The sequence below is a fragment of the Rhinopithecus bieti genome, unplaced genomic scaffold (assembly GCF_001698545.2).
Source record: "Rhinopithecus bieti isolate Rb0 unplaced genomic scaffold, ASM169854v2 scaffold_3040, whole genome shotgun sequence".
NCBI lineage: Eukaryota > Metazoa > Chordata > Mammalia > Primates > Cercopithecidae > Rhinopithecus > Rhinopithecus bieti.
The window spans coordinates 9993795-10020373 of NW_016804657.1; the positions used below are offsets into that span (position 1 = coordinate 9993795).

Below are 26579 nucleotides of genomic sequence, written 5' to 3' on the forward strand. Positions count from 1 at the left end.
GCAAACTGGTTTTCAATAGTATTGCGCTCACGTTACACCGTTAACTTTTAGCAAACTTTACTTTTGTTGGTAAGTTTGGGATTTTAATTATATGCTAGATGTAGAGTCTAGGACCTAGACAGAAATGCAGTTAAGCTCTAGCTTATTCCAGCATTTAACTCCATGTGTCCTAGGTTTTACCTAGCTACAAATCAGGCAGTTTGTACAGTTAAGAGTTACAGTGACATTTCATAAAGCATTCAGAAGGTCTACTCACTTTTAAATTGTACAACATTTCTTACATAAATTCCCTTTATAAAATTTTTCACGACCTTCGCAGACAATCTCCAACATGTCTCGACTTTCTGAATTGTTGTAAACATTTCTTTCTTTAAACAACCAGTTACTTTACTTTAGGACAAGAATGTACCATATAAGATTCATTTTTATATAAATTCTCTTTTCTTTAATATTAAAGATGATAACAGTCCTTTCCCAAAACAAACTTCCTTCATGTCTGCAGACAAGACTGACTAAGGCCACAAAATTAGGAGTTAAGGTATTTTACTCAATAGTTCAAGATGTGGCGATCTTCATTAAACCAATATTGATGTTTCACTTATTAAAAAATTACACAAGTAAAGATTATTCTGTTTGGGCTGAGTCATGGTTTTGTAACCTCTGTATCAAATTTTGACACCTTATAATACTTGGCAGAAGTAAGTATGAAACTGTTTGATCAATAAATGCAAATAAAAATGTGTGCTGGCAACTCTTAAGCCATTTCTAATCTTACTGCATCAGGAAGTTTTAAAGATTAAAGTCACATGAACGAAAAGGTCCCACAGCTTTTACTTTTCCCTGAAAAATATTGAAGTGCTTATTTTTCTTAGGTCCATTAATTAGAGCTCTTTTAATAGACATTGCACACATAACACATATATAGCCACACAGACAACCAGATTCAGTAGCTATAAAATTTTTTTTTTTTTTTTTTTTTTTTTGCTAATTTCCCAATTGGATTATTGGCCTTTGGGTGAGGCCCTTTAAGAACAGGGCTAGAAAAACAGTTTCCAGGGCCTAATAAACAAGCATAGCTGGAAGACAAAGACAGATTTTGAGAGGTACGTATTTACCTTTAATTCCAGGGGCTCCATAAGGAAACTAGAAATTTTTCCCAAAATGGGTATTGTGGCACCTTTTGTGTTTTCCCAAGGAGTCCCAGGCAATCAGAAGTTATTTTAGGGTTTTTCATACACGCACCAAGAGTGGTAAGATGGAGTGGAGAAAAGTAATTCAGTTAACTGAGAAAAAACCTTTTCTAGGAAAACAAGATATATGAAGAGAAAACAAAAGGCCTTTTGAATATACTCACAGCTAGAATATCCATTTTAATTAAGCTCTGCACTCTTTTGACTGGGTTATGTGCAGGAACTCCCTGCAATAATGAGAGGGATTTTAGAGAAAGACCTCTTTCGCAGACACTGCTTGATGTGCGACAGATCACACATGGAAAAAGGGACGTGAACGCAAACAATGCCTTCAGTCCCAGCCACTTCCCAGAGAGAAAGAATAGCAGAGGTGGTTTTTGAACATGTAACAGGTAGAGAAGGAGGAAGAGCAGGGTTTGGGGCTGAAGGCTTGGGGACAGGAGGGGTCCCCAAGGCAGAGGATTCGAACAGGCAAGGAGCAGATGTAGATGGATGAGAATACAGAGGAGGTTCATCTGCAGGGTAAAAAGGGGTTTCAGAGGAAGAAGAGACCAGGGGAGGGTTTTTATTAAGAAGAAAGATTTCATGAGGGGGTGCAAGCTTGACACAGGGAGGGTTGGGATCTAAGTAGAAGCAGAAGAAAGCCTGAATATAGAAAACCTCTTGTCATTTGACATTCCCGGTTATAAAGTCGCCAAGGTTCTTGAGAATTTGGAAGTTAAAGGTACCATTTTCAGGCCATCTGCTGTCATTGTGTAATTTGTATTGGGGCCAGGCCATGTTGCAATAAAAAACTAAACACGTAAGCCAAGTTTGGCGAGGTTATGAAGGAGACAGCACAGTGCAGAGGGCATAGGAATGTGGAATTGTTTGGCACCCATGGAGACTGGTGAGAAGAAGCCGAGGGTGTCTCTTTTTGTTCTAGGTGTCCCCAGACAAAAGACAGAGACCCAGAACACTCTTTCTAAAGAGGACAGTCAAGCTGAGAAAAAACTGGGTGTCCCCAAGATTTCCTCTAGCTTAGTTCCGCTCATCCTCCAAGGACCGGGATGGTAGACCTGACTTTCCTGGGTACCGTGAGAAAGTCAAGGGAGGGCAGATTTTACCAGTCAGCTGGATTAGTGTCTGATGCTGGATGTTCCAGTTGGAATTGGCAAAGGACCTCTTAGACTGGAGCCACACAAGGAAGAGAGAAAGAGGGAGAGAGGAGAGAGGTAGAGAAAGAGAGAGGATGAGGGAAGAGGAGGGGAGAGAGTGAAATACCCACTGTGGCTGGTTGGAGGTGGATTCCCAAGACTGAGGGTTTTGAGAACTCTAGGGAGTAGCCCTGGCCAGAGCCTCTCAGTTCCCTTCAGGTTACTTGTCCTCCTCATGAAAACTGCTCGAAAAGTGAAGTAGGAGAAAAGACAGGGCCAGTGACCAGAGACCCCCAGAATCCAGGAGTTAGCTAAGGATGAGCTGCCATTGCCCACTGTTTCCTGGGTTGCAAGAGAGCCTCTGCCCTCAGCACTTGTCCTGGGTTGTGGCACCAAATGTAAGAATTAAAGGGAAAAGAAACACGAAATGTGGCTCAATAGTCAAAGACAGATTCATTTTAGAGAAATAAACCTGTGGCTTTCAAACTGGGTTCAATGAAGGGAATTTTGTAATGCAAAAGAAATCCCCAAGGAAAGAAAGCAGCTTGTTGGAAATATGACAGTCTACCTCTTTTTTTTCCTTAAACATTGGAATTCCAAGAGCCCTTGCATTGGCATAAAGCTCTGTTTTCATCTGAAGACTCCACTGGAGAAAGGCCCACTTTTAATTTCACTTATATAGTTGTTGGAAGATTCAGTTCTTCTAAGATTATTAGACTGAGAGCCTCAGTTTCCCCTTGACTGTTGGCTGCTCTCAGTTCCTTACTATATTGTCCTCTCCAGCAGGGCAGCTTGCTTCGTCAAAGCCAATGAGAAAGAGCAATTGTAAAAGCAAGTTGAAAGTCACAATCCTTACTCACCTCATCATGAAAGTGACATTCCATCATTTTTGTTATATTATACTAGTTAAAAGCAAGGTACTAGGTTCAACCCACCCACAAGGGTACAAATACCAGGAGGTAGAGCTCACTGGAGTCACTTTAGAGGCTGGCTACCATACCATTACTGTCAGCCTCTGGAACTCTTGGTTGAATGGCATCTATTTGACCTTTCCTCTAAGATAATTGGCAGACAGAGTAATAAGTAGGAGATGGAAAAGAGATTTTGCTAAAGCCTCTCTTTTCCTCTCATACTATCGCTGGGGCTGGTGGTCCAGGGATCTTATTCCTTGAAGGTCGTATAGGCAATGAGTTTCACCACCCTATTGCCATAGTCAAATTCATTGTCATACCAGAAAATGAGCTTGATAAAGTGGTTATTGAGGGCAATGCCAGTCCCAGCATCAAAGGTGGAAGAATGCATGATGCTGCTAAAGTTGGAGGAGACAACCTGGGGCTCAATGTAGCCCAGGATGCCCTTGAGGGAGCCTACTAATGCTGCTTCACCACCTTCTTGATGTCATCATATTTGGCAGGTATTTCCCAATGGCAGGTCAGATTCATGACCAACACATTGGTGGTGGGGACACGGAAGGCCATGCCATTGAGCTTCCTGCTCAGCTCAGGGATGACCTTGCCCTCAGGCTTGGCAGTGACAGCAGATGTAGTGATGATGTTCTGGAGAACCCCATGTCCATTATGCCAGTTTCCTGAAGGAGCCATCCACAGTTTTCTAGGTGGTAGTGATGGCATAGACTATGGTCATGAGTCCTCCGATGACACCAAAGTTGTCATGGATGACCTTGGCCAGGAGTGCTAAGCAGTTGGTGGTACAGGATGTATTGCTGATGATCTTGAGGCTGTTGTCATACATCTCATGGTTCACACCCATCACAAACATGGGGGCATCAGTAGATGGGGCAGAGATGATGACCCTTGTGGCTCACCCCTGAAAGTGAGCCCCAGCCTTCCCCATGGCGGTGAAGACACCAGTGGACTCCATGATGTACTCAGTGCCAGTATTACCATATTTAATTTTGGTGAGATCTAGCTCCTAGAAGATGGTGATGGAATTTCCATTGATGACAAGCTTCCCGTTCTCAGCCTTGGCAGTGCCATGGAATTTGCTGCAGGTGGTACTATACTGGAACATGTAGGGCATGTAGTTGAGGTCAAGGAAGGGGTCATTGATGGCAACAATATCCACTTTACCAGAGTTCAAAGCAGCCCTTGTGACCAGGAGCCCAAATATGTCCATATCTATTCACTCCAGGCTTCACCTTTACCATGGTGTCTTAGGGATGCAGCTGGCGCTGCACGAGATGTGGCTGTCTGTCGAATAGGGGAAGCAGAAAGTCACAGCATATTATTTAACCCATAATTATATATTGAGAGATTGTGAACTCTGATGCCAATAGGCAGTGACTCAGATGGGCATCATTTCACGTAGCAGGCTGACATCCCCTGAGAATGTGGACAATTCAGTTGTCTCAGTATCAGTTGTTTAAAAGACCATCCTTTTCCCTCATTGAATTTACTTTTGTCAAAATCAATTGGTCATATGATTTTGGCCATTAACTCACACATAAGTAAAAATTCTCTCAAAATTGGTTATAGGCCTAAATTTCAGGGGTAAACCATACACTTCTTCGAAGAAAACATAAATTAACATGTTCATGACTTTAAATTAAGAAAAAAAAAACTTTCTCTGCTAAACAAAAAAGTGTAAAAAATGAGGCATGATCAAAACTAAAAATGTTTGGTCTTTAAAAGACATCAATAAGAAAATGAAAAGATAAGCCACAAAATGAGAAAAAATATCAAATCATTTATTTGATAAAGCACTTGTATCCAGAATATAAAATACAATTACAACTAAAAAACACAAGGATAAATGACCCAATTTTTAAATCAGCAAAATATTTGAACAGTCAATTAACCAAAAAGGTGTAAGAATGGCCAATAAAGCACATGAAAAGGTGGTCAGCATCACCAGTCAGCAGGAAAATGCAAATCAAAACTACAATTCTTACCCACTAGAATGCCATAATAAAAGAGAAGAACAATAACAATTGGAGGAAATGAAAAACAACGATGTGAAAAATTGAACTACTCATGCATTGCTAATGGGACATACAGCCACATTGGAAAACAGATTGCCAGTTTCTTAAAACGTTAAAGATACATTTACCATATGACTTAGCACTTTCACCCCTAGCTGTCTACCCCAAAGAAATAAAAACCTATGTCCACACAACACATGAATGTGAATATTCGTAGCAGCTTTTTCCATAATAGTCCATGAAGTGGAAACACATCAAATATCTATCAACTGATGAATGAATAAACAAATGGGAGCCATACATACAATTTAATAGGGTTTGGCACCTAAAAGGAATAAAGTATTGATATGTGCTACAACATAGATGAACCACAAGAGTACATTAAGCTGGCCAGGTATGGTGGCTCACACCTGTAATCCCAGCACTTTGGGCAGCCAAGGTGGGTGGATCATTTGGGGTCAAGAATTTGAGACCAGCCTGGCCAACATGGTGAAATCCCGCCTCTACTAAAAATACAAAAATTAACCAGGCAGGGTGGCAGGTGTCTGTAGTCCCAGTTACTCTGGAGGCTGAGGCAGGAGAATCATTTGAACCTAGGAGATGGAGGCTGAAGTAAGCCAACATCGCACTACTGCACTCCAGCCTGGGCAACAGAGCGAGACTCTGTCTCAAAAGAAAAAAAAAGTATATTAAGCTAAGTGAAAGAATAGAAATGCAAAGATCACATATTCTATAATTCCATTTATATAGTGTCCAGAAAAGGCAAATCTGTAAAGTCAGTGAGTCAATTAAAGGTTGCCTTGAGCTGTGAGTAAGAGTAAGGAATGGTGACTGATGAGCATGAGGGATTTCTTAGGAATGATAGAAATGCTGGAAAACAGGATTGTGGTGATGGTCCACACAAGTATAAAATTTTACTAAAAATAATTGAACTGTCCACTTAAAACAAGCAAATGTGATGTCAATTATACCTCAATAAACCTGTTTGAAAATAAAAGAAAGTTGGTATTATGGTTCCCAATCACTCTTGACCTTTGTTTTATTTCTCCCTTTCTTTGGGGCTTATATTTATTGCTTCCACTCAGAGACTCCAAGAGACATGAGCTGAAATCTACCAGCCTCCAGAACATTCAACAGCTGACGGAATGTCCGGCCCTACCCTGAAGGCGATGGGGGGATCTGTAAGGTGCACTCCCAGCATCTGCTACAGCAGGCAGAGGTGTGTGATGCACCTGGGTGATTTTAGATAGTGCTCCACAAGTCTCAGCAAGACCCAGGGTCTGTAGATAGTTCTGATAACTTCAGAGAACAAGCTGCTACATCTTGCAGCACAAGGCCAACCTTTCCTAGGCAAGTGGTTTTGAAGCATTGGTCGTCAGGTCTAAAGTAGAAGATGAATGTCTACAACATGGGAGGAGGGCAAGACCCAGAGTGGGGTGTCAAACTAAATCATTTGTAGAGTATTACTTTCAACAACTGCAGAAAACGTTCTTTTCAAGTACTTACGGCATGTTCACCAATGTAGACCATATGCTGGACCATAAAACAAGTCTCAGTAAATATCCAAGAATCAAAACCATACACAGTGTATGCTCTGGCCATAGTAGTATTTAATTGGAAATCCATAATAATGAGATATCTAGAAAATCCCCAATTTTAGAAAATAAGCAACATGCTTCTGAATAACACTTGGGTCAGAGAAGAAATCACAAGAAAACATTTTAAATATTATTACCTGAATAATGATAACCCAATACATCAAAATGTTGGATACAGCTAACATAGTGCTTAAAGAGAAATTTACAACTTTTAATGCCTATAGGGGAAATAGGAAAGGAGTAAAGAAAAACAATTTTCTATGCTGTTATTATCAGAATCCTGAAAAATGGGGCTGGGTGCGGTGGCTCACGCCTGTAATCCCAGCACTTTGGGAGGCTGAGGCGGGCAGATCATGAGGTCAGGAGTTTGATACCAGCCTGGTCAACATGGTGAAACCCCATCTCTACTGAAAATACAAAAATTAGCCAGGTGCAGTGGTGGGCACCTGTAATCCCAGGTACTCGGGAGACGGAGGCAGGAGAATTGCTTGAACCCAGGAGGCAGAGGTTGCAGTGAGCTGAGATGGTGCCATTGCACTTCAGCCTGGGTGACAGAGCAAGACTCTGTCTCAAAACAAAACAAACAAAGCAAAACAAACAAACAAAAACAGAATCTGAAAAACAAGAGTGAAAAAAAAAACAAAATTAATAAATGTAAGCCAATAATAAAATAAAGAACATCATGAAATAGAAAATAAACAATAGAGACCATCAATGGTCACTTTTTCTTTACTCCCTGCACAAAACTTCATTTCAACAAATTTTGTATTTAAATGTATATCTAGAACCACAGAGATCTTAGAAGAAAAAATTCGGGAAATATAAAATAAAATGAGAACTGTGGGAATAAAAATCAGAAAGTAGTTGCCCATGAGGTAGACTGGGGGAAGGGCAGGGAATTAACAGGGAACAGGCAGAAAACAACTTTCTGGAGTGAAAGAAATGGTCCATATCTTTTTTGGGGTGCTACTTACATGGGCATATATAACTGTCAAAGTCCACTGAACTGAACACTTAAGACCTGGACATTTTAATGCATATAAATTATATTTAAATTTTTTTAAGTAGAGAAAAGTGTCTTGGGAAACTTACGGCAGTGATACTTGGGCAGTTCTGGGGCATAGGTTTCAGAAGCATTCACAGCATATTCAGTTCAGGAATTTGCTGAGAATGGTTTTGCAGCCAAAAATATAGGATAAGTTCAAACATCTATGATAAGAGTCATTGGGACATAAAACCACAAATCCCCACTCTTGTGATACAGGCCATATCATTAAGTGGTTATCACCAGATAGCTTCCCTTAAATGATGTTCTTCCTCTAGGAACCCAGAGCTCTCCAGGAGAAAATGAAAATTGAGGTTTTGGATATATTGGGTAGGAAAGAAGGTCACCTCACATAAAACTCAGTGATTGGAGCTGCCACAATGGCAAATTTCTAAACTTTGCAAGACAGCAGCAACATTTTAAATGATAGTCTGAGAAAGGAGATAATGGGCTAACATGGATTTCCCTCCAGATGGATTTACTGAACAAGGGCACAATTCAAATTGCACTTGGAGATTTCTCCTGGTCTAGTTTAAGTTCACAAATTGTGGATCCCAGACAGCTGGTATCAACTGACTAGTGTCCTGTGAAGGCTAAACCGAAGACTCTTTGCCACACTGCAGCATTAGGATGGGACTTCTCTTCCTCTTCCTGGAAAGCATTAGAGATATAACCCAAAGGTCACTATTTTTCTGAGATAAGGGATCCTGCAGGAGGAGAGAGCAATAAGTATGTGGCCAGAGATCAAAGTGATAAGAGCTGGGCCAGAAGCCACAGTGCATAAAGCTTCAGCCCTGCCGCAGGGGATGAGGGGACAAGTACTTCTACTCTTCTGTCCAGCTTTTAATAATCTAACTAATGGTTAGAACTTTTTCATTTTCTTTCAGCTACTCTTGGCAGTGGTAAGGACACAGAATGTTTGCAAAAAAAATGGGGTAGAGGAAAATAAGGCATCTGTGTGAGTGTGTAACCATTTGACATCTCTTTTTAGCCCTCGCCAGGATCACCCTAGAATCAGATCTGCTCCCCAGCATCTTCTGTTTCCTGGCGAGTGATTCCTGCTACTTTGGATTGGCCATGATGGGCTGGAGCTGCCTTGTGACAGGAGCAGGAGGGTTTCTGGGTCAGAGGATCGTCCGCCTCTTGGTGGAGGAGAAGGAGCTGAAGGAGATCAGAGTCTTGGACAAGGCCTTCAGACCAGAACTGAGGGAGGAATTTTCCAGTAAGTAAACTTGGGTCATGGGTATGTGGCTCCATCTTAAACCCTGTATGCATGTGGGGGGAGGTGGACCTTGTCTAGCAAGTTATTGAAATTTGAAGCCAAATCTAAGCCAACCTCACATCCAAAGTCATCAAAAAATAAATATTAAATAGTATACAATGGCATAGTGTGAAAGATACTGGATGGGATTTCCAGAGACTGGATTCTGTCCCTGACCCAGAACTTGAGAGGCAGCCGCCTCAGCCTCCAGGCCTCTTTTCTTCTCATCTAGAAAATCCCACACCAGTTCTTATTCTTGTCTGCAACTCTTTTACGTTCTGAAGATTTTGTCGTGGCAATTGCCGTACAACATTCACAAATGACAACATTACACTGGAGACCTCACCAGTGGGTCATTGTCTTTCTAGACCGTGCCAGACTGTGTTTTGTTTTGTAGCTTCCTTAGTATCTTTAGTGAGGGAAAAATAAAAGGAAGTGGAGGTAAAGATGAGTGTATAAGGGTGTGTGTGTGTGACAGAGAGAGAGGAAAACAAAAAGAGAAAGTCAAAGAGAGAGACAATAAGAAAGACAGAAAAATAATGAGAAATATATAGTGAGAGAGAGAGAGCATCAGTGAGAGAGAGTGTGTGTGCACAGTGCAAAGCACAGAGCAGAGACAGAGTAAAAAGCGGTATAAGGCCAGATATGCCTCATTTAGATTTCACATATATGGCTTTAAAAAAAAAAAATTTACCTCTGTTGCTCATCATCAAAAACAAATTGATTGCAGAATTTGCTGTGGCAACTCCTTGTACAAATGGCCCCACGAGGCAGGTAGAAAAGGGGTCACATCCAACTGGACAATGAACGCATCAAGGTCCAGAACCATAATGCGTTTATCACAGAGCATATCATAAAGCATAAACCACAGAGCTTTATCCATAGGCTATATCACTTGGTCCCAGAACTGATGCTTGGCAAAGTGGATCTTCAGTCTCTCTCTTTGCCCCTTGGTGTGTCCCAAAATGATTCCCTGTCTTCCTCCCCAACCCAGGGGATTTGGGGGACTGTGTGTCTACATGGGGGTTCTGGCTGCTCAGAGGGTCCTGCCCTGCCCACAGAGAAGCCCTCACTTGACAGCACTCAGGAACCACACCCAGCACTCTGCTTTTGATCTTCTCTGACCTCTTGAAATGTTTGATTTCTTCCACCCTCTGTTTTAATGGTGTCTTTGATAAAGAAATATTAACACATTACCAATATTAAATGCTTGTAATCCTTGTGTCTCAGCAATATTTACAATTTAACATCTGAAGCCAGAAAAAAGCAGTGCTCAGCCTAGTGGTATTGTTCCCCTAGGGCAAAAATGCAGGGCATATAATAGATAGGCAGGGGTCTGTATGAAGATAAAAGCAGAGAATCCTTTCAGTGTTCTTTTTGTGCCAGGCACTTGGCCAAAGGTTTGCCTACTCATTTGCTCTTCATGACAACCCCATGAGATCGGTGATATTATCCTCCTTTTTTACAGATGAGGAGATAGAAACAGAGAGGTTAGTTAACTTGTCGAAGGTCCTACAGTTAGAATAAGGCAAATCTGGATTTGAACTCAGACAGACTAGTGCAGCATCTGTGCTCTTAAGCAGTAGTTTGTCTTACAGCTTCTCTGGGCCTTCCTCTAGCCCAGCTTAAACCATAAAAGCGACTCCATTTAGTCTACATAAACCACTTGCCAAGTCTACAGTGCCTTGGAGAAGAAGAGAGCCATGACTTCATCAACAAAGTCCCCTTTCCTAGTCCCTCTAGGACTTCACCAACAAAGTCCCCCTTTCCTAGATCCCTGGGCACTCACTGGGGAAGAGTCCTTTTCTCTCAGCTTTGGTCTTCTTCCACTTTGACACTCCTTTGAGCCAGTCTGTTTGAAGTGGCAGCAAAGAAGAAGCAGAGGAAGGCAGCAGGAAGGGCAGAGGTGGAAATAGAACCAGAGAACATCTCACTCTCAGGTTGTTACCCACATCGCCACCAGCAGCCTCTTCCCTGACTCCCCCACTCTAGGACCTTCTTGGAGTTGCCTGACAGTGGGAAGAGGTTGGGAGTAGACAAAACATGGCAGAGGCATCAGGAGAGGAAGTAGTCTTGCTTGTACCCCAGGAAGGAATTTCTCCAGCTTTGAATTTTTCACTCTGAATTTTGCTCTCACTGGTCTTTGCTCTTTGTTGCCAATTTCAGTTAAACTGGCTAATTCTTTGGAAAAGAATGATATTAAACAATAGAAAAGTTGATATTAAACAGCCAGTCCTGCACCTGGTGTAGAGGGTACAAGCTTGGAGGCAGGGTGGGCATGTTTAAGCCTTCACTAGAAATGTGACCACAGATCTGTCCCTTAACCTCTCTGAGACTCAGTTTCCTCACTGATAAAGTGGGACTCAGAATACCTAACTCATGAGATAGCAGTAAAAAGAAATAAAACTTCTGTAAGTTGCATACAGATTATAAAGCACAAACAAGTGTAGAGTATTTATCTGAGCTCCATGTAAAATGGTGTTCATTTTAGGAGCTAATTCCAGGTGATAACCCTACTGGCAGCATCACTTCCTGTGGATTTCAGAGGAACCTGAAGACAATGATGTTGTAACCACTGCCTCTGGCTAGACAGCTGTGACGTTAGTTCATTGGTAGTTAACTCATTTTCAGCATTGCTACCTGCTTTTGATGATATCTGATAAGAGTTTTCAGGGAATTTCATCATTGAAGCCCACCCACAATTCCTGAGTAATGGCTCCACTCTCCTCCCAGTTGCCCAAGCAGAAAATTGTAGGTGTGATTTTATATTCTCCTTTTCCTCTCAGCCCAGCTCCAATAGGTACCAGGACCTTCAAGGTAAGGTCTGAAATTCAAACCTGGTGTATCTCTCCCCTCCTCTGCTTCCACTGCTTCCAGTTCTCACCTAAACTTTGGCACAGACATTCTGATTAATCTCTTCATCACCTGGCTTTCTCATATGCCCTATACCAGTCCATTTTATATCCTCAAGCCAAGATTAACTTCCTACACCACAACCCTGCTGCTGTTTCTTTTTCTTGTTTGTGTTTTTTTTTTTTTTTTGGTGCTTCTTCTTTTTGCTGCCTACTGGTTGGTTTGGGGTTTTATATCGTTGTTTATTATCTATATTTCTTTTTTTTTTATTTTTTTTTTTTTTTTTTTTTTTGAGACAAGGTCTTGCTCTACCACCCAGGCTAGAGTACAGAGCTGTGATCGTGGCTCACTACCAGAAGCCAGAGACCCCAGCCTCCATTTATCCTCCCACCTCAGCCTGCAGAGTAGCTGGGACTACAGGCACACGCCACCATGCCCAGTTATTTCACGTATTTTAATAGAGATGGGGTTTCCCCCTGTTGTCCAGGCTGGTCTCAACCTCCTGCACTCCAGTGATCCATCCATTACAGCCTCCCACAGTGTTGGGATAACAGGCATGAGCCATGGGACTTGGCCTTTTTATTATCTTATTCCAAATATAAATAGGGGGTTTTCTTTAACATGGTGCTGAAGTCCCAAAATTATGATTCCATACATGATTTCTCATTACTTACAGAATTAACTTCAAATTTTCCCTCATACTCTCTACAATCACCCTATTCTCCTTAGAAAATTTGATGAGCTTCCCATGACTCTAGAAATGCTTATATTCCAGGCATACCTGACAGCTCATTGCTCAGATTACTTTTCTAAAATGAGATGGGCGAGAAACAGATGTTTGCTCTTTCCAAATAAGTTGATACATATGCTGATCTGTGCCTTTTTTACTTGTTCCTTCCAAAGAATGTACACCCTCCACTCTAACACCCCGCTCTAACCATCCTTGAACACCTGTGTAACATCACCTTTATCAGAAAACTTCTCAACCGGATCCAGAAATCATTCCAATGACCTGACCTGTGTTCACACAGAGCTCCAGAACAAGACCAAGCTGACAGTGCTGGAAGGAGACATTCTGGATGAGCCATTCCTGAAGAGAGCCTGCCAGGACATCTCAGTTGTCATCCACACTGCCTGTATCATTGATGTCTCCGGTGTCATTCACAGAGAGTCCATCATGAATGTCAATGTGAAAGGTATGGTAGGCTGGGGAGGAAATGAAGCAAGGTGGGGAATTAAGGATCACAAAGAAGGGCAGGAAGGAAAGAGAAGTTTCTCCACTGAACACCTGCTGTGCTCTGGGCCAAGTGCCTTTGTTGATCACTACCAACTAGGGAGTTAAAGACTGCTAACTTTAGTTTTTTAGATTATAAAACTAGGACTGAGAGATGGCAAGTAACTTGTCCAAGGTCTCCCAGGCAAGTAAGCAAGTAGGAGAGCTACACTTTAAACTCACCCCTATGTGACTCCAAAGGCTGTGGAAGCTCTTTCTACTGTGGTTCCAATCAAAAGTCAACTAATCTCTGACTTCAGACTCTCGATAGTCAGCCACCCCTTGCCTCCCGAGCCAGAATCAGACCTTGCAGGTGCAACTGTAGTCACCATTTTGAACCTTGTGTGTAGGCTGATGAGAACATTCAGAGCCCTCCTGCCCACTTCAAAAAAGAAATCCTCTCAAGAGAACTAGCAAAGCTGGTTCACAGAGGTCTGTCAGGACAGAATTATCCAGCACATGCCTTCCCACAAAATTTTTTAACAATAAGATTTTTCCAGTATCAAGAATATAATCTCTTCAGCTCACCACAGGGCCTACTATTCCAGAGCCATTACCAGCCAGGTACCCAAAGTGCACCCTCATTTAATCCTCATCTCTTAAATGCTTGGGGTTTCCTTTCAAAGTATGGCTTTCCAACTACCTTAAATTCAGACACATTTCCTTAAGGAATCTTCTCATAAAGTCTCACCCTCTGATCTCCAGAGTCCAGTCTCTTCAGCACCATAGCACCCCAAACTCTAATCTGGCCCTCCATATTCAGTCTACTCTGACTCTTTTTCCAAAGCAACCAATAGCTTTTGAGTCTCCAGCACCGAAAGAAAGAAAGAAGAAGGAAGGAAGGAAGGAAGGAAGGAAGGAAGGAAGGAAGGAAGGAAAGGAAAGAAAGAAAGAAAGAAAGAAAGAAAGAAAGAAAGAAAGAAAGAAAGAGAGAAAACAAAACAACTTCCAGTTTCTACTTACCCGTACCTCTAGGTACCCCTACTGTGCAAGGAGGGTGCTGAGAGTAACCAGTTTTTTATGTTAATTACTACCCTTAACAGCTCCCAAAAGGAAGGGATATGAAATGACAGGGGAAGTGTTAGAGGCATCTGTTTGCTAGAACCATTACCACTCCCAGACTTAGAAAATACTTCAAAATGTTGGTCATTTCCCCCTTGAAAGTAAACTAACTGCAAATTTTCTCTGCCACAAGATTAATTTTTGAAAACATGAGGCTGTCTCTTCAGAAACTCAAATTGCACAGAGACATTAAAATGGCTAAGAATACAAGAATTTGTAAATAAAAATGATCCTTTGCCTAGGAAACCCCTTCCTTCTTCAAGGGAAGGCACTATGGATACCTGCTCTGCTTCTACACAGCTCAGGGGAGGTTGCAAGCTCCTTCCAGTGCAGGTGTTACCAGCAGAGGGCACACTCCTCTCCCCAGTCCTCCACCAGGCTCCACAGGAAACGCCAGGGCAGGGTTTAAAGGAAGGTTTATCACCTCCACTTTACATAACTGGGTGAACAGAGTCACAGCCAGAATTGGGAAGCAGCTTTCCCAGGGAGCACACAATCAGGAAAAGAGTATGTGTTTCCAGCAGCTCCCCACAACCCACTGTTTGCTCAATGACTCCAGCATGGTCCTTGTGACAAAGTTTTATTAGAGCCCAGTGACATGAGAAAAGTACCAGCAATTTCATATATATTGAAGAGTTTATGTTGCCCATATACAATGGTGTACGTGTGTGTGTGTGATGTGAATTCTTCAACTGCCCATTTTTGCCTAAGGACTAGAACTGTCCATATTGGCAGAGTATAGCCTCCCGATTTTTCAGATTTCAAATGATCTGACTTCAATGTTACCGATTACAAATTATAATTTTTCAATACCTTTACTTGGCAAAATAAAAAGTGATAACCCTAGGTCCCTTTGCAAAGTTAAAGTACACACACACACGTCCATGAAACCCAAAAGTCTAGAAATTCTTACCTCCAGAACCCACATGTCAGTTCCTCTTCATTTCGGTGTTTTTCCTATGGCTGTAGGATGACGCGATCTCAGTCAGAGACACAGAAGAATGTACCCTCGGTCTGTTACAACCACTATATTTGGCAGTGGGGAGTGCCAAATGGATCTGTGCTTGTGGTTGGCCCCTCTTAGGGATATATACTGACACTGACAGTATGCTCTTTGTGGGCAGGTACCCAGCTCCTGTTAGAGGCCTGTGTCCAAGCTAGTGTGCCAGTCTTCATCTATACCAGTAGCATAGAGGTAGCCGGACCCAACTCGTACAAGGAAATCATCCAGAACGGCCACGAAGAAGAGCCTCTGGAAAACACATGGTCTGCTCCATACCCATACAGCAAAAAGCTTGCTGAGAAGGCAGTGCTGGCAGCTGATGGATGGACTCTGAAAAACGGTGGCACCTTGTACACTTGTGCCTTAAGACCCATGTATATCTATGGGGAAGGAAGCCAATTCCTTTCTGCTGGTATAAATGAAGCCCTGAACAACAATGGGATCCTGTCAAGTGTTGGCAAGTTCTCCACTGTCAACCCAGTCTATGTTGGCAACGTGGCCTGGGCCCACATTCTGGCCTTGAGGGCCCTGCGGGACCCCAAGAAGGCCCCAAGTGTCCGAGGACAGTTCTACTATATCTCAGATGACACGCCTCACCAAAGCTATGATAACCTTAATTACATCCTGAGCAAAGAGTTCGGCCTCCGCCTTGATTCCAGATGGAGCCTTCCTTTATCCCTGATGTACTGGATTGGCTTCCTGCTGGAAATAGTGAGCTTCCTTCTCAGGCCAATTTACACCTATCAACCACCCTTTAACCGCCACATGGTGACATTGTCAAATAGCGTGTTCACCTTCTCTTACAAGAAGGCTCAGCGAGATCTGGCGTATGAGCCGCTCTACAGCTGGGAGGAAGCCAAGCAGAAAACCGTGGAGTGGGTTGGTTCCCTTGTGGACCGGCACAAGGACACCCTGAAGTCCAAGACTCAGTGATTTAAAGATGACAGGGATGTGCATGTGGGTATTGTTAGGAGATGTCATCAAGCTCCACCCTCCTGGCTTCATACAGAAGGTGACAAGAGCACAAGCCCAGGTCCTGCCTCCTCCCTTTCACCCAGTGGCCAACTTATTGTCTTCCTCATGTCATCAAAGTCTGTGGAGTCACTCGCCCAACAGAAAGCTTTCTGTCTTAATCATATACCAGAGGAAAGACCATGTGATTTGCTGTTACCAAATCTCAGTAGCTGATTCTGAACAATTTGGGATCTCTTTTAACTTGACTGTCTCTTTTGACTACCATAGCTCCATTTCCCCTCTTAAATGAGAAATGATTTCCTTTCTTTTTAATCTTCCATTCCTTCACATAGTTTGATTAAAAGATCAATAAATGTTTGAATGTTTAACATGGAGGGAGGTGTGAGTTATGTTAATACATACTTTCCTCCTTTCTCCTTCTTTTTCAGGTGTTGCCATCTCCAATTTAGAAGAGTAGAATAAAACCTGGGCTGGGGAGAGGGCAGAGTAGTAGGAGGGCCAGAAAGGGCAGATGAAGACTGAATAAGCTCTACTAACTTTCAGGCATGTACAATATGACCTACATATGACATATATTACCTCATTTAATACTCATCAGAAACCTATCTGGTGGGGGTGACTAATCCCATTTTACCACTGAGGAAACTTGTTCACAGTCACACTGACTGATTAGCGGCTATGTCTGCTACCAGGGAGTTGGCCTTGAAAGTACTTAACTTTCCACAGAATCACGCAGCCTGAACTGGTCTTGTCAGTGGTACAGCGGAGCACTGGAGTATGGGGTACCAATACTTGGAAGAGACCCATCTCCCTTGGGTTACCTCCTTCTTGCCCAATCCCATGCAGGAGACTCTCTGGAACCCAGGAGAATCCCTGGGGAGCATCTGGAAGGGTTTGAATGTCTTACCAAAAGGCCCTGAGCAGGGGTGAGTGAAGCAAAAATGCCTACAGCCTTCACCTTCAGTGCCGATTTCCTTGAAGGTCTCTAGAACACACCTGGCTATATGTGTGTTAGTCATTCTGATCATACATAACCCTGCATTTCACCCTTTCAAATCACACAGTGAAGCCACACCATGTGTTCCTGGGCAAGTAAAGGGAACAATTTAAAAATCCCCCCAAAATGTGCTTTCTATTCAGCCCAAGAAGTAGAGGTCTACTGTCCCATATCCCCAGATTTAACTGCCTCTCTCTTCTTTCTCCTTCTGTCTTGAGATCACATCCTTTCCTCCTTTATTCTTTCATCTCCTTAGCCTCTTTCCTTCCCTCCAAATCCCCTTAAATCATTGACTCTCTCATTCTTCTCAATTTCCCTGAGGAGAGGAGACCAGTCAAGACAAGCTTGAGGACTTCGATGATGACATAGTCATTAACCAACCAAAGGAGCAACAGTCAAAACAAAAACAAAAACAAAACCACTGTCAGGGCATCAGTGACAGAGCTGAACTGAAGCAGGTGAGGAGGTTGCTCTGGGTCCAGAGTATGGGGAGAGGAAAATTGTCTCCCTCTGGACCTGGGTGTATCACAGTCATGATGAGAGTCATATCCAACTTCAAGATGGCTTCTTTCTCACACACGAAATTTACAGAATATTAATCAGTTGAATTTGATTACTGCAAAGAGATAGTTTCAGTACTCATTCTGAAGGGAAAAGGTAAACACATTCTGGTCCAGAAGAACAGGTTTCTACCACCATTAACATGCCAAGAGTCAGATAATCAGCACCAGCATCAGGGGGAGTGGCCCCAGGCAGTGGGGTAATATGGAAAATGGAACACCCATCCTTCCCCAGTGCTGCACAAAATGCAAGAGCCAGCATCTGTCCAGCTCTTGAAACGCATGCACACCATCTATATGTTAATGCAAAATAGCAGTGGAAGGAAAGGAGGGTGGTGGAATCTCGGAAAAGGGCCCTCTTGGGTCCCTTTTCTCCACCTGGGTGGCTCTGCAAGGTAGCTGGCAAAGGAATGAATGAAAGCACCAGCCAGCACAGCCTGAGCTTTTGCTGAATGTACCATCTTGCCCTAGCATAACATGTGACACCTTGATATGAAGACATTTCCCCTATCCACCTCCCACCCCTGCAGCCCCGGCCCAAAATTCCTAAAGTCATACTTACAGCTGGCAAAATAATTCACCACAAGCAGGTTGGGCAGGCAGAGAACAAAATCAGCCTTCACCTTCACGCTTAAATGGTGTTGGAATGTGTAAGCATCTCTACCTCTCTCATGCCTGTCTCCCTAGCACTGAGCACTATGCCTGGCACTTGCCCACTCAGCTGAGAGGTGAACTTCCCAGGGGCTCTGCTCCTAATGAGACACAGCCTTGGTTCCCAGGGAAGGCCAGCCATTCACAGATGGTATCAGAACACCCAGGCAGAACCACTCCCTACTTCAGCTATAGTAGGTCCAGAAAGGCATCTCAGTGGACTGTCTTCAGTGAATAAAAAGAATGCATGGAACTATTTTCAATGAATCCCTGGTCTCCAGGAACTGAACTCTGTCAATCCTTTTACTCGTGTTGAACGTTCTTCAAATAGATGTACGGGAATGCCAGCTTGAACGCAGCATGTACAATGATACCTTTTTCAAACTTCTTAAACAGAGGGAAACATGGGATATGGAACAACTTGCTGCCCACCTCATTGACTTCCAAAGCTGAGCACTCCCGGCCCTGGAATGAGGCAGGGCACCAGCTGGGTATAGAGAGCACTGAGAACTGTGGCCTGGATCTCAGGGGAGCAGATGGAAATTGAAATCCATTGGAAATTGGAATGTGCTTTGGGTTAGTAGAGATGACCTTGACAATGCAGTCTGGCAGCAGAAAACTGCAATCTGCGTGGCACTTGAGATTGTGACAGGGAGACAGGGGAACAAGCATTAACAGCAAAGTTAGAGATAGCTGGGCACTAAGGCTCATGTCTATAATCCCAGAATTCTGGGAGGCCAAGGCAGAAGGATCACTTGACCCTAGGATTTCAAGATCACCCTGGGCAACACAGGGAGACTCCATCTTTACAAAATTAAAAATGTATTAAAAGCCAGTCAGGGCTTGGTGGTGTGCACCTGTGGTCCCAGCCACTCCCAAGGCTGAGGTAGTAGAATCACTTGGCCTGGGAAGTTGAGGATCATGCCACCTCACTCCAGTACTCTGGGTGACAGAGAAAGACCCTGTCAGAAAATAAGAAAACAATAAAGAAGAAAAAATGGTTAGAGGAGAAAAAGAATGTCTGAATGAATAATGTCAGCACCGGATTCCCCATGATCTTTTGCTACTTGCCACACTCTGTTCTCCATACAACAGCCTGAGAGATGTTTCTAAGTAAATTCAAATCCTATGTCCCACCTATATAAAACATTTCTGGGGCTTCCCATTCCATTTACTATAGACCCTAAACTGATCTCCAGCTCTCCCGGACACTGCATGATCTGCTCATCCTTCCAGCTCGTGTCCTCATCACTCTCCCTTTTACTCATGATGCCTCAGCCAGATTGGCCTTCCTTCTATTCCATAAACAAGCAAATCTTTCTTGCCTTTGGATCTTCACATTTATCATTCCCTTTACATAAAATGCTGTTCCTCATCTTCTCATGGTTGGCTCTCTGTTGACATGTAGATCTCAGCTGAACTGTCATGGCCCTGATGAAGTGAGACGTCCCTGTCCATCCTCTTCCGAATAGGCTCTGCTTCACTCATCACATCACACTGTTTCTCCCCTCCTGGCTGTTACCACAACCTGCAACTAACTTACCTGTTGTCTATTTTATTGTTTATCTGTACCTGCATGGAGACCTCAGACAGTCTTGCTCCCTGCTACATTCCCAAGAACCTAGAATCATGTACAATGTCATAGAGAGCCCCATAAATATTTATTAAATAAATTAATCCACGAAGGCAAAGCTGGATCAAATACATCAGCACATCTGGAGAATTATAGCAGTCAGAGGAGGAAAACAGTGAGTTAGGATGGGACCCAGCAGAATGGTTCACTACCTAAGCCAACAGACCTGAAAAGTCTTCTATCATTCCTTGACTGGACACTTTCCTGCATGAACCCATGCCATAGTGCAGGTCCACTTTTGCCCAGATTAACCTACAGAGCCAAGAGCTGGGTCAAGTAAACATTCGCATGGAAAACACCAAAAGAGAAAGCAGTCCCACAAGCAGTTGCTCTGGTAGTAACTTTTAAGGCCTATGTTTAACACAAGTATATGTATAGGACATATACCACCCACATATTTGTAAAGGAAAAATAAACTACCATTGTACAGCTCTGCTTTCACATGACTGTGTTTCAGAACACAGAATTCAGGGAAGTGAACATCAAACTTTCAAATCAGCAGTCACTTAAAAAATTGTTTTTCATAAAGTGTCTGACTCAAAGCAGCTCCTTTGATTCCTCTCAGAACAAAAGATCTTAAAAGAGCAGATCAGTAATGACTGAAACAGCCAGTGGATTATAATTTTTTTCAAATCCTTTATATCGCTAGGAGATAACTATGAAACGTTGCACTCTGGACAGAAGAACAACACTTATAAAATATTCCCCAACAAAAATTATACTCTCTATCTATTTTTTATGTTATTTTATTTTTTTTTATTATACTTGAAGTTATGGAATACATGTGCAGAACGTGCAGGTTTGTTACACAGGTATGTATACACATGCCGTCGTGGTTTGCTGCACCCATCAACCTGTCATCTACATTAGGTATTTCTCCTAATGCTATCCCTCCCCTTGCCCCCATCCCCCGACAGGCCCTGGTGCACGATGTTCCCCTCCCTGGGTCCATGTGTTCTCATTATTCAACTCCCACTTATGAGTGAGAACATGAGGTGTTTGGTTTTCTGTTCCTGTGTTAGTTTGCTGAGAATGATGGTTTTCAGCTTCATCCATGTCCCTGCAAAGTACATGAACTCATTCTTTTTTATGGCTGCATAGTATTCCATGGTATATATGTGCCACATTTTCTTTATCCAGGCTATCATTGATGGGCATTTGGGTTGGTTCCAAGTCTTTGCTGTTGTAAGTAGTGCCTCAGTAAACATACATATGCATGGGTCTTTATAGTAGAATGATTTATAATCCTTTGGGTATATACCCAGTAATGGGATTGCTGCATCAAATGGTATTTATTGTTCTAGATCCTTGAGGAATCACCACACTGTCTTCTACAATGATTGAACTAATTTACACTCCCACCAACAGCGTAAAAGCATTCCTATTTCTCCACATCCTCTCCAGCATCTGCTGTTTCCTGACTTTTAATGATCACCATTCTAGCTGGAATGAGATGGTGCTTCATTGTGATTTTGATTTGCATTTCTCTAATGACCAGCAATGATCAGCATTTTTTGTTGTTGTTTTTGTTTTTTTTTTTTGAGACGGAGTCTCGCTCTGTCACCCAGGTTGGAGTACAGTGGCGCGATCTCGGCTCACTGCAAGCTCCTCCTCCCGGGTTTACCCCATTCTCCTGCCTCAGCTTCCCGAGTAACTGGGACTACAGGCGCCCGCCACCTCGCCCAGATAGTTTTTTTGTATTTTTTTAGTAGACACGGGGTTTCACCGTGTTAGCCAGCATGGTCTGGATCTCCTGACCTCGTGATCCGCCCATCTCGGCCTCCCAAAGTGCTGGGATTACAGGCTTGAGCCACGGCGCCCGGCCAGATCAGCATTTTTTTCTTGTTTATTGGCCACATAAATTCATGTTTATTGACCACATAAATATCTTCTTTTGAGAAGTGTCTGTTCATCTCCTTTGCCCACTGTTTGATTGGGTCATTTATTTTTTTCTTGTAAATTTTTTTTAAGTTTCTTGTAGATTCTGGATATTAGCTCTTTGTCAGATGGATAGACTGCAAAAATTTTATTCCATTCTATAGGTTGCCTGTTCACTCTGATGCTAGTTTCTTTTGCTGTGCAGAAGCTCTTTAGTTTAATTAGATCCCATTTGTCAATTTTGGCTTTTGTCACAGTTGCTTTTGGTGTTGTAGTCATGAAATCTTTGCCAATGCCTATGTCCTGATTAGTACTGCCTAGGTTTTCTTCTATGGTTTTTATTGTTTTAGGTCTTACATTTAAGTCTTTAATCCATCTTGAGTTAATTTTTGTATGAGGTATAAGGAAGGTGTCCAGTTTCAGTTTTCTGTATATGGTTGACCTGTTTTCCCAACACCATTTATTAAATAGGGAATCCTTTCCCCACTGCTTGTTTTTGTCAGGTTTGTCAAAGATCAGATGGATGTAGACATATGCTGCTATTTCTGAGGCCTCTGTTGTGTTCCACTGGTCTATATACCTCTTTTGGTACCAGTAGCATGCTGTTTTGCTTACTGTAGCCTTGTAGTATAGTTTGAAGTCAGATAGTGTGATGCCCCCAGCTTTGTTCTTTTTGCTTAGGATTGTCTTCGCTATATGGGTTATTTGTTGGTTCCATATAAAATTTAAAGTAGTTTTTTATAATTCTTTGAAGAAAGTCAATGGTAGCCTGATGGGAATAGCATTGAATCTATAAAGTACTTTGGGTAGTATCACCATTTTCACGATATTGATTCTTTCTATCCATGAGCATAGAATGTTTTCCATTTGTTTTGCCCTCTCTTATTTCTTTAAGCAGTGGTTTGTAGTTCTCCTTGAACAGGTCCTTCACATCCCTTGTAAGTTGTATTCTTAGATATTTTATTCTCTTTGTAGCAATTGTGAATGGGAGTTCACTCATGATTTGGCTCTCTGCTTGCCTATTATTAATGTGTAGAAATGCTCGTGATTTTTGCACATTGATTTTGTATCCTGACACTTTGCTGAAGTTGCTTATCAGCTTAAGGAGTTTTTGGACTGAGATGATGGGGTTTTCTAAATATACAATTATGTCATCTACAAACAGAGAGAATTTGACTTCCTCTCTTCCAATCTGAATGCCCTTTATTCCTTTCTCTTGCCTGCTTACCCTGGCCAGAACTTCCAATACTGTGTTGAATGTGAGTGGTAAGAGAAGGCATCCTCATCTTTTGCCACTTTTCAAAGGGAATACTTCCAGCTTCTTTCTGTTCAGTATGATATTGGCTGTGGGTTTGTCATAAATTTCTCCTATTACTTTGAGACATGTTCCATCAATACCTAGTTTATTAAGTGTTTTTAACATGAAGAGATGTTGAATTTTATCAAAGGCCTTTTCTGTATCTATTGAGATAATCATGTGTTTTTTGTCATTGGTTCTGTCTATGCGATGAATTACATTTATTGATTTGTGTATGATGAACCACCCTTGCATCCCAGGGATGAAGCCAACTTGATCGTGGTGGATAAGCTTTTGGATGTGCTGCTGGATTCAGTTTGCCAGTATTTTATCGATGATTTTTGCATTGATGTTCATCAGAGATTTTGGTCTGAAATTTTCTTTTTTGTTGTTGTACCTCTACCAGGTTTTCATATCAGGATGATGCTCGCCTCAGAAAACTAGTTACAGAGAAGCCCCTCTTTTTCTGTTGTTTGGAATAGTTTCAAAAGGAATGGTACCAGCTCCTCTTTGTACCTTCAGTAGAATTTGGCTGTCAGTCTGTCAGGTCCTGGGCTTTTTTTGGTTAGTAGGCTATTAATTACTGCCTCACTTTCAGAACTTGTTATTGTCTTATTCAGGAATCGGACTTTTTCCTGGTTTAGTCTTGGGAGGGTGTATGTGTCCAGGAATTTATTCATTTCTTCTAGATTTTCTAGTTTATTTGCACAGAGGTGTTTAGAGTATTCTCTGATGGTAGTTTGTATTCCTGTGGGATCAGTGGTCCCCATTATCATTTTTTTATTGTGTCTATTTGATTCTTATCTCTTTTCTTTTTTATTTGTCTGGCTAGAAGTCTATCTATTTTGTTAATCTTTTCAAAAAACAAGTTCCTGGGTTTATTTATTTTTTGAAGGGCATTTCATGTCTCTGTATCCTTCAGTTCTGTTCTGATCTTTGCATTTGCTGAGGAGTGTTTTGGTTCCAATTATGTGGTCAATTTTAGAATAAGTGCTATGTGGTGCTGAGAAGAATGTATATTCTGTTGATTCAGAGTGGAGAGTTCTGTAGATGTCTATTAGGTCCACTTGGTCCAGAGCTGAGTCCGAGTCTTGAATATCCTTATTAATTTTCTGTCTTGTTGATCTGTCTAATATTGACAGTGGGGTGTTAACATCTCCCACTATTATTCCGTGGGAGTCTAAATCTCTTTGTAGGCCTCTAAGAACTTGCCTAATGAATCTGGGCACTTCTGTGTTGGGTATATATATATTTAGGATAGTTAGGTCTTCTTGTTGCATTGATCCCTTTACCATTATGTAATGCCCTTCTTTGTTGTTGTTGTTTTTATCTTTGTTGGTTTAAAGTCTGTTTTATGAGGGACTAGGATTGCACCCCCATGCCCCCCCATCTTTGTGTGTGTGTGTGTGTGTGTGTGTGTGTGTGTGTGCGCGCGCGCCTTCCATTTGCTTGGTAAATATTCCTCCATGCCTTTATTTTGAGCCTATATGTGTCTTTGCACATAAGATGGATCTCGTGAATACAGCACCCCAGTGGGTCTTGAATCTTTATCCAATTTGCCAGTCTGTGTCTTTTAATTGGGACATTTAGCCTATTTACATTTAAGGTTAATATTGTCATGTGTGAATTTTATCCTGTTATCATGATGCTAGTTGGTTATTTTGCACATTAGTTGATGCAGTTTCTTCATAGTGTCATTGTTCTTCATATTTTGGTACCTTTTGCAGTGGCAGGTGCTGGTTTTTTCTTTCCATTTTAGTGCTTCCTTCAGGAGTTCTTGTAAGGCAAGCCTTGTGGTGACAAAATCCCTCAGCATTTGCTTGTTTGTAAAGGATTTTATTTCTCCTTAANCTATTTACATTTAAGGTTAATATTGTCATGTGTGAATTTTATCCTGTTATCATGATGCTAGTTGGTTATTTTGCACATTAGTTGATGCAGTTTCTTCATAGTGTCATTGTTCTTCATATTTTGGTACCTTTTGCAGTGGCAGGTGCTGGTTTTTTCTTTCCATTTTAGTGCTTCCTTCAGGAGTTCTTGTAAGGCAAGCCTTGTGGTGACAAAATCCCTCAGCATTTGCTTGTTTGTAAAGGATTTTATTTCTCCTTCACTTATGAAGCTTAGTTTGACTGGACACGAAATTCTGGGTTGAAAATTCTTTTCTTTAAGAATGTTGAATATTGGGCCCCACTCTCTTCTGGCTTGTAGGGTTTCTGATGAGAGATCTGCTGTTAGTCTGATGGGCTTCCCTTTGTGGGTAACCTGACCTTTCTCTCTGGCTGCCCTTAACATTTTTCCCTTCATTTCAACCTTGGTGAATCTGATGATTATGTGTCTTGGGGTTGCTCTTCTCGAGGAGCATCTTAGTTGCGTTTTCTGTATTTCCTAAATTTGAATGCTGGCCTGTCTTGCTAGATTGGGGAAGTTCTCCTGGAAAATAAACCAAAGTGTGCATTCCAACTTGGTTCCATTCTCCCCATCACTTTCAAGTACACCAATCAATCGTAGTTTTGGTCTTTTCACATAGTCCCATATTTCTTGGAGGCTTTGTTCATTCCTTTTCATTCTTTTTTCTCTAATCTTGTTTTCATGCTTTATTTCATTAAGTTGATCTTCAGTCTCTATATCCTTCCTTCTGCTTGATCCATTCAGCTCTTGATACTTTTGTATGCTTCACAAAATTCTCATGCTGTGTTTTTCAGTGCCATCAGGTCATTTATGTTCTTCTCTAAACTGGTTGTTCTAGTTAGCAGTTTCTGTAACCTTTTATCAAGGTTCTTAGCTTCCTTGCTTTGGGTTAGAACATGTTCCTTTAGTGTGGTCCCAATATGGCTGAATAATAGCTCCAGTCTACAGTTCCCAGTGTGAACGATGCAGAAGATGGCTGATTTCTGCATTTCCAACTGAGGTACTGGGTTCATCTCACTGGGGCTTGTCAGACAGTGGGTGCAGCCCACAGACTGTGAGCCGAAGCAGGGCGAGGCATCACCTCACCTGGGAAGTGCAAGGAGTCAGGGAATTCCCTTTCCTAGCCAAGGGAAGCTGTGACAGATGGCACCTGGAAAATCGGGTCACTCCCACCCTAATACTACGCTTTTCCAATGGTCTTAGCGAACAGCACACCAGGAGATTATATCCTGCACCTGGTTTAGAGGGTCCCACACCCACAGAGCCTTGCTCACTGCTAGCACAGCAGTCTGAGATCGAACTGCAAGGCAGCAGAAGG

General features: G+C 42.2%; 1 protein-coding gene and 1 pseudogene across 1 annotated transcript; one reads left to right on the forward strand and one right to left on the reverse strand.

Moving 5' to 3' along the window:
• Nucleotides 1-3487: 3487 nt before the first annotated feature.
• Nucleotides 3488-26579, reverse strand: part of LOC108528019 (glyceraldehyde-3-phosphate dehydrogenase pseudogene) — a 33320-nt pseudogene continuing 10228 nt past the window's right edge.
• LOC108528164 (3 beta-hydroxysteroid dehydrogenase/Delta 5-->4-isomerase type 1-like) lies at nucleotides 8718-16705 on the forward strand. Its single transcript, XM_017869851.1, has 4 exons — nucleotides 8718-8771; nucleotides 8902-9132; nucleotides 13056-13220; nucleotides 15484-16705. The coding sequence occupies exons 2-4, from the start codon at nucleotides 8988-8990 to the stop codon at nucleotides 16293-16295; spliced, it is 1122 nt and encodes a 373-aa protein (XP_017725340.1). The 5' UTR covers nucleotides 8718-8771; nucleotides 8902-8987; the 3' UTR covers nucleotides 16296-16705.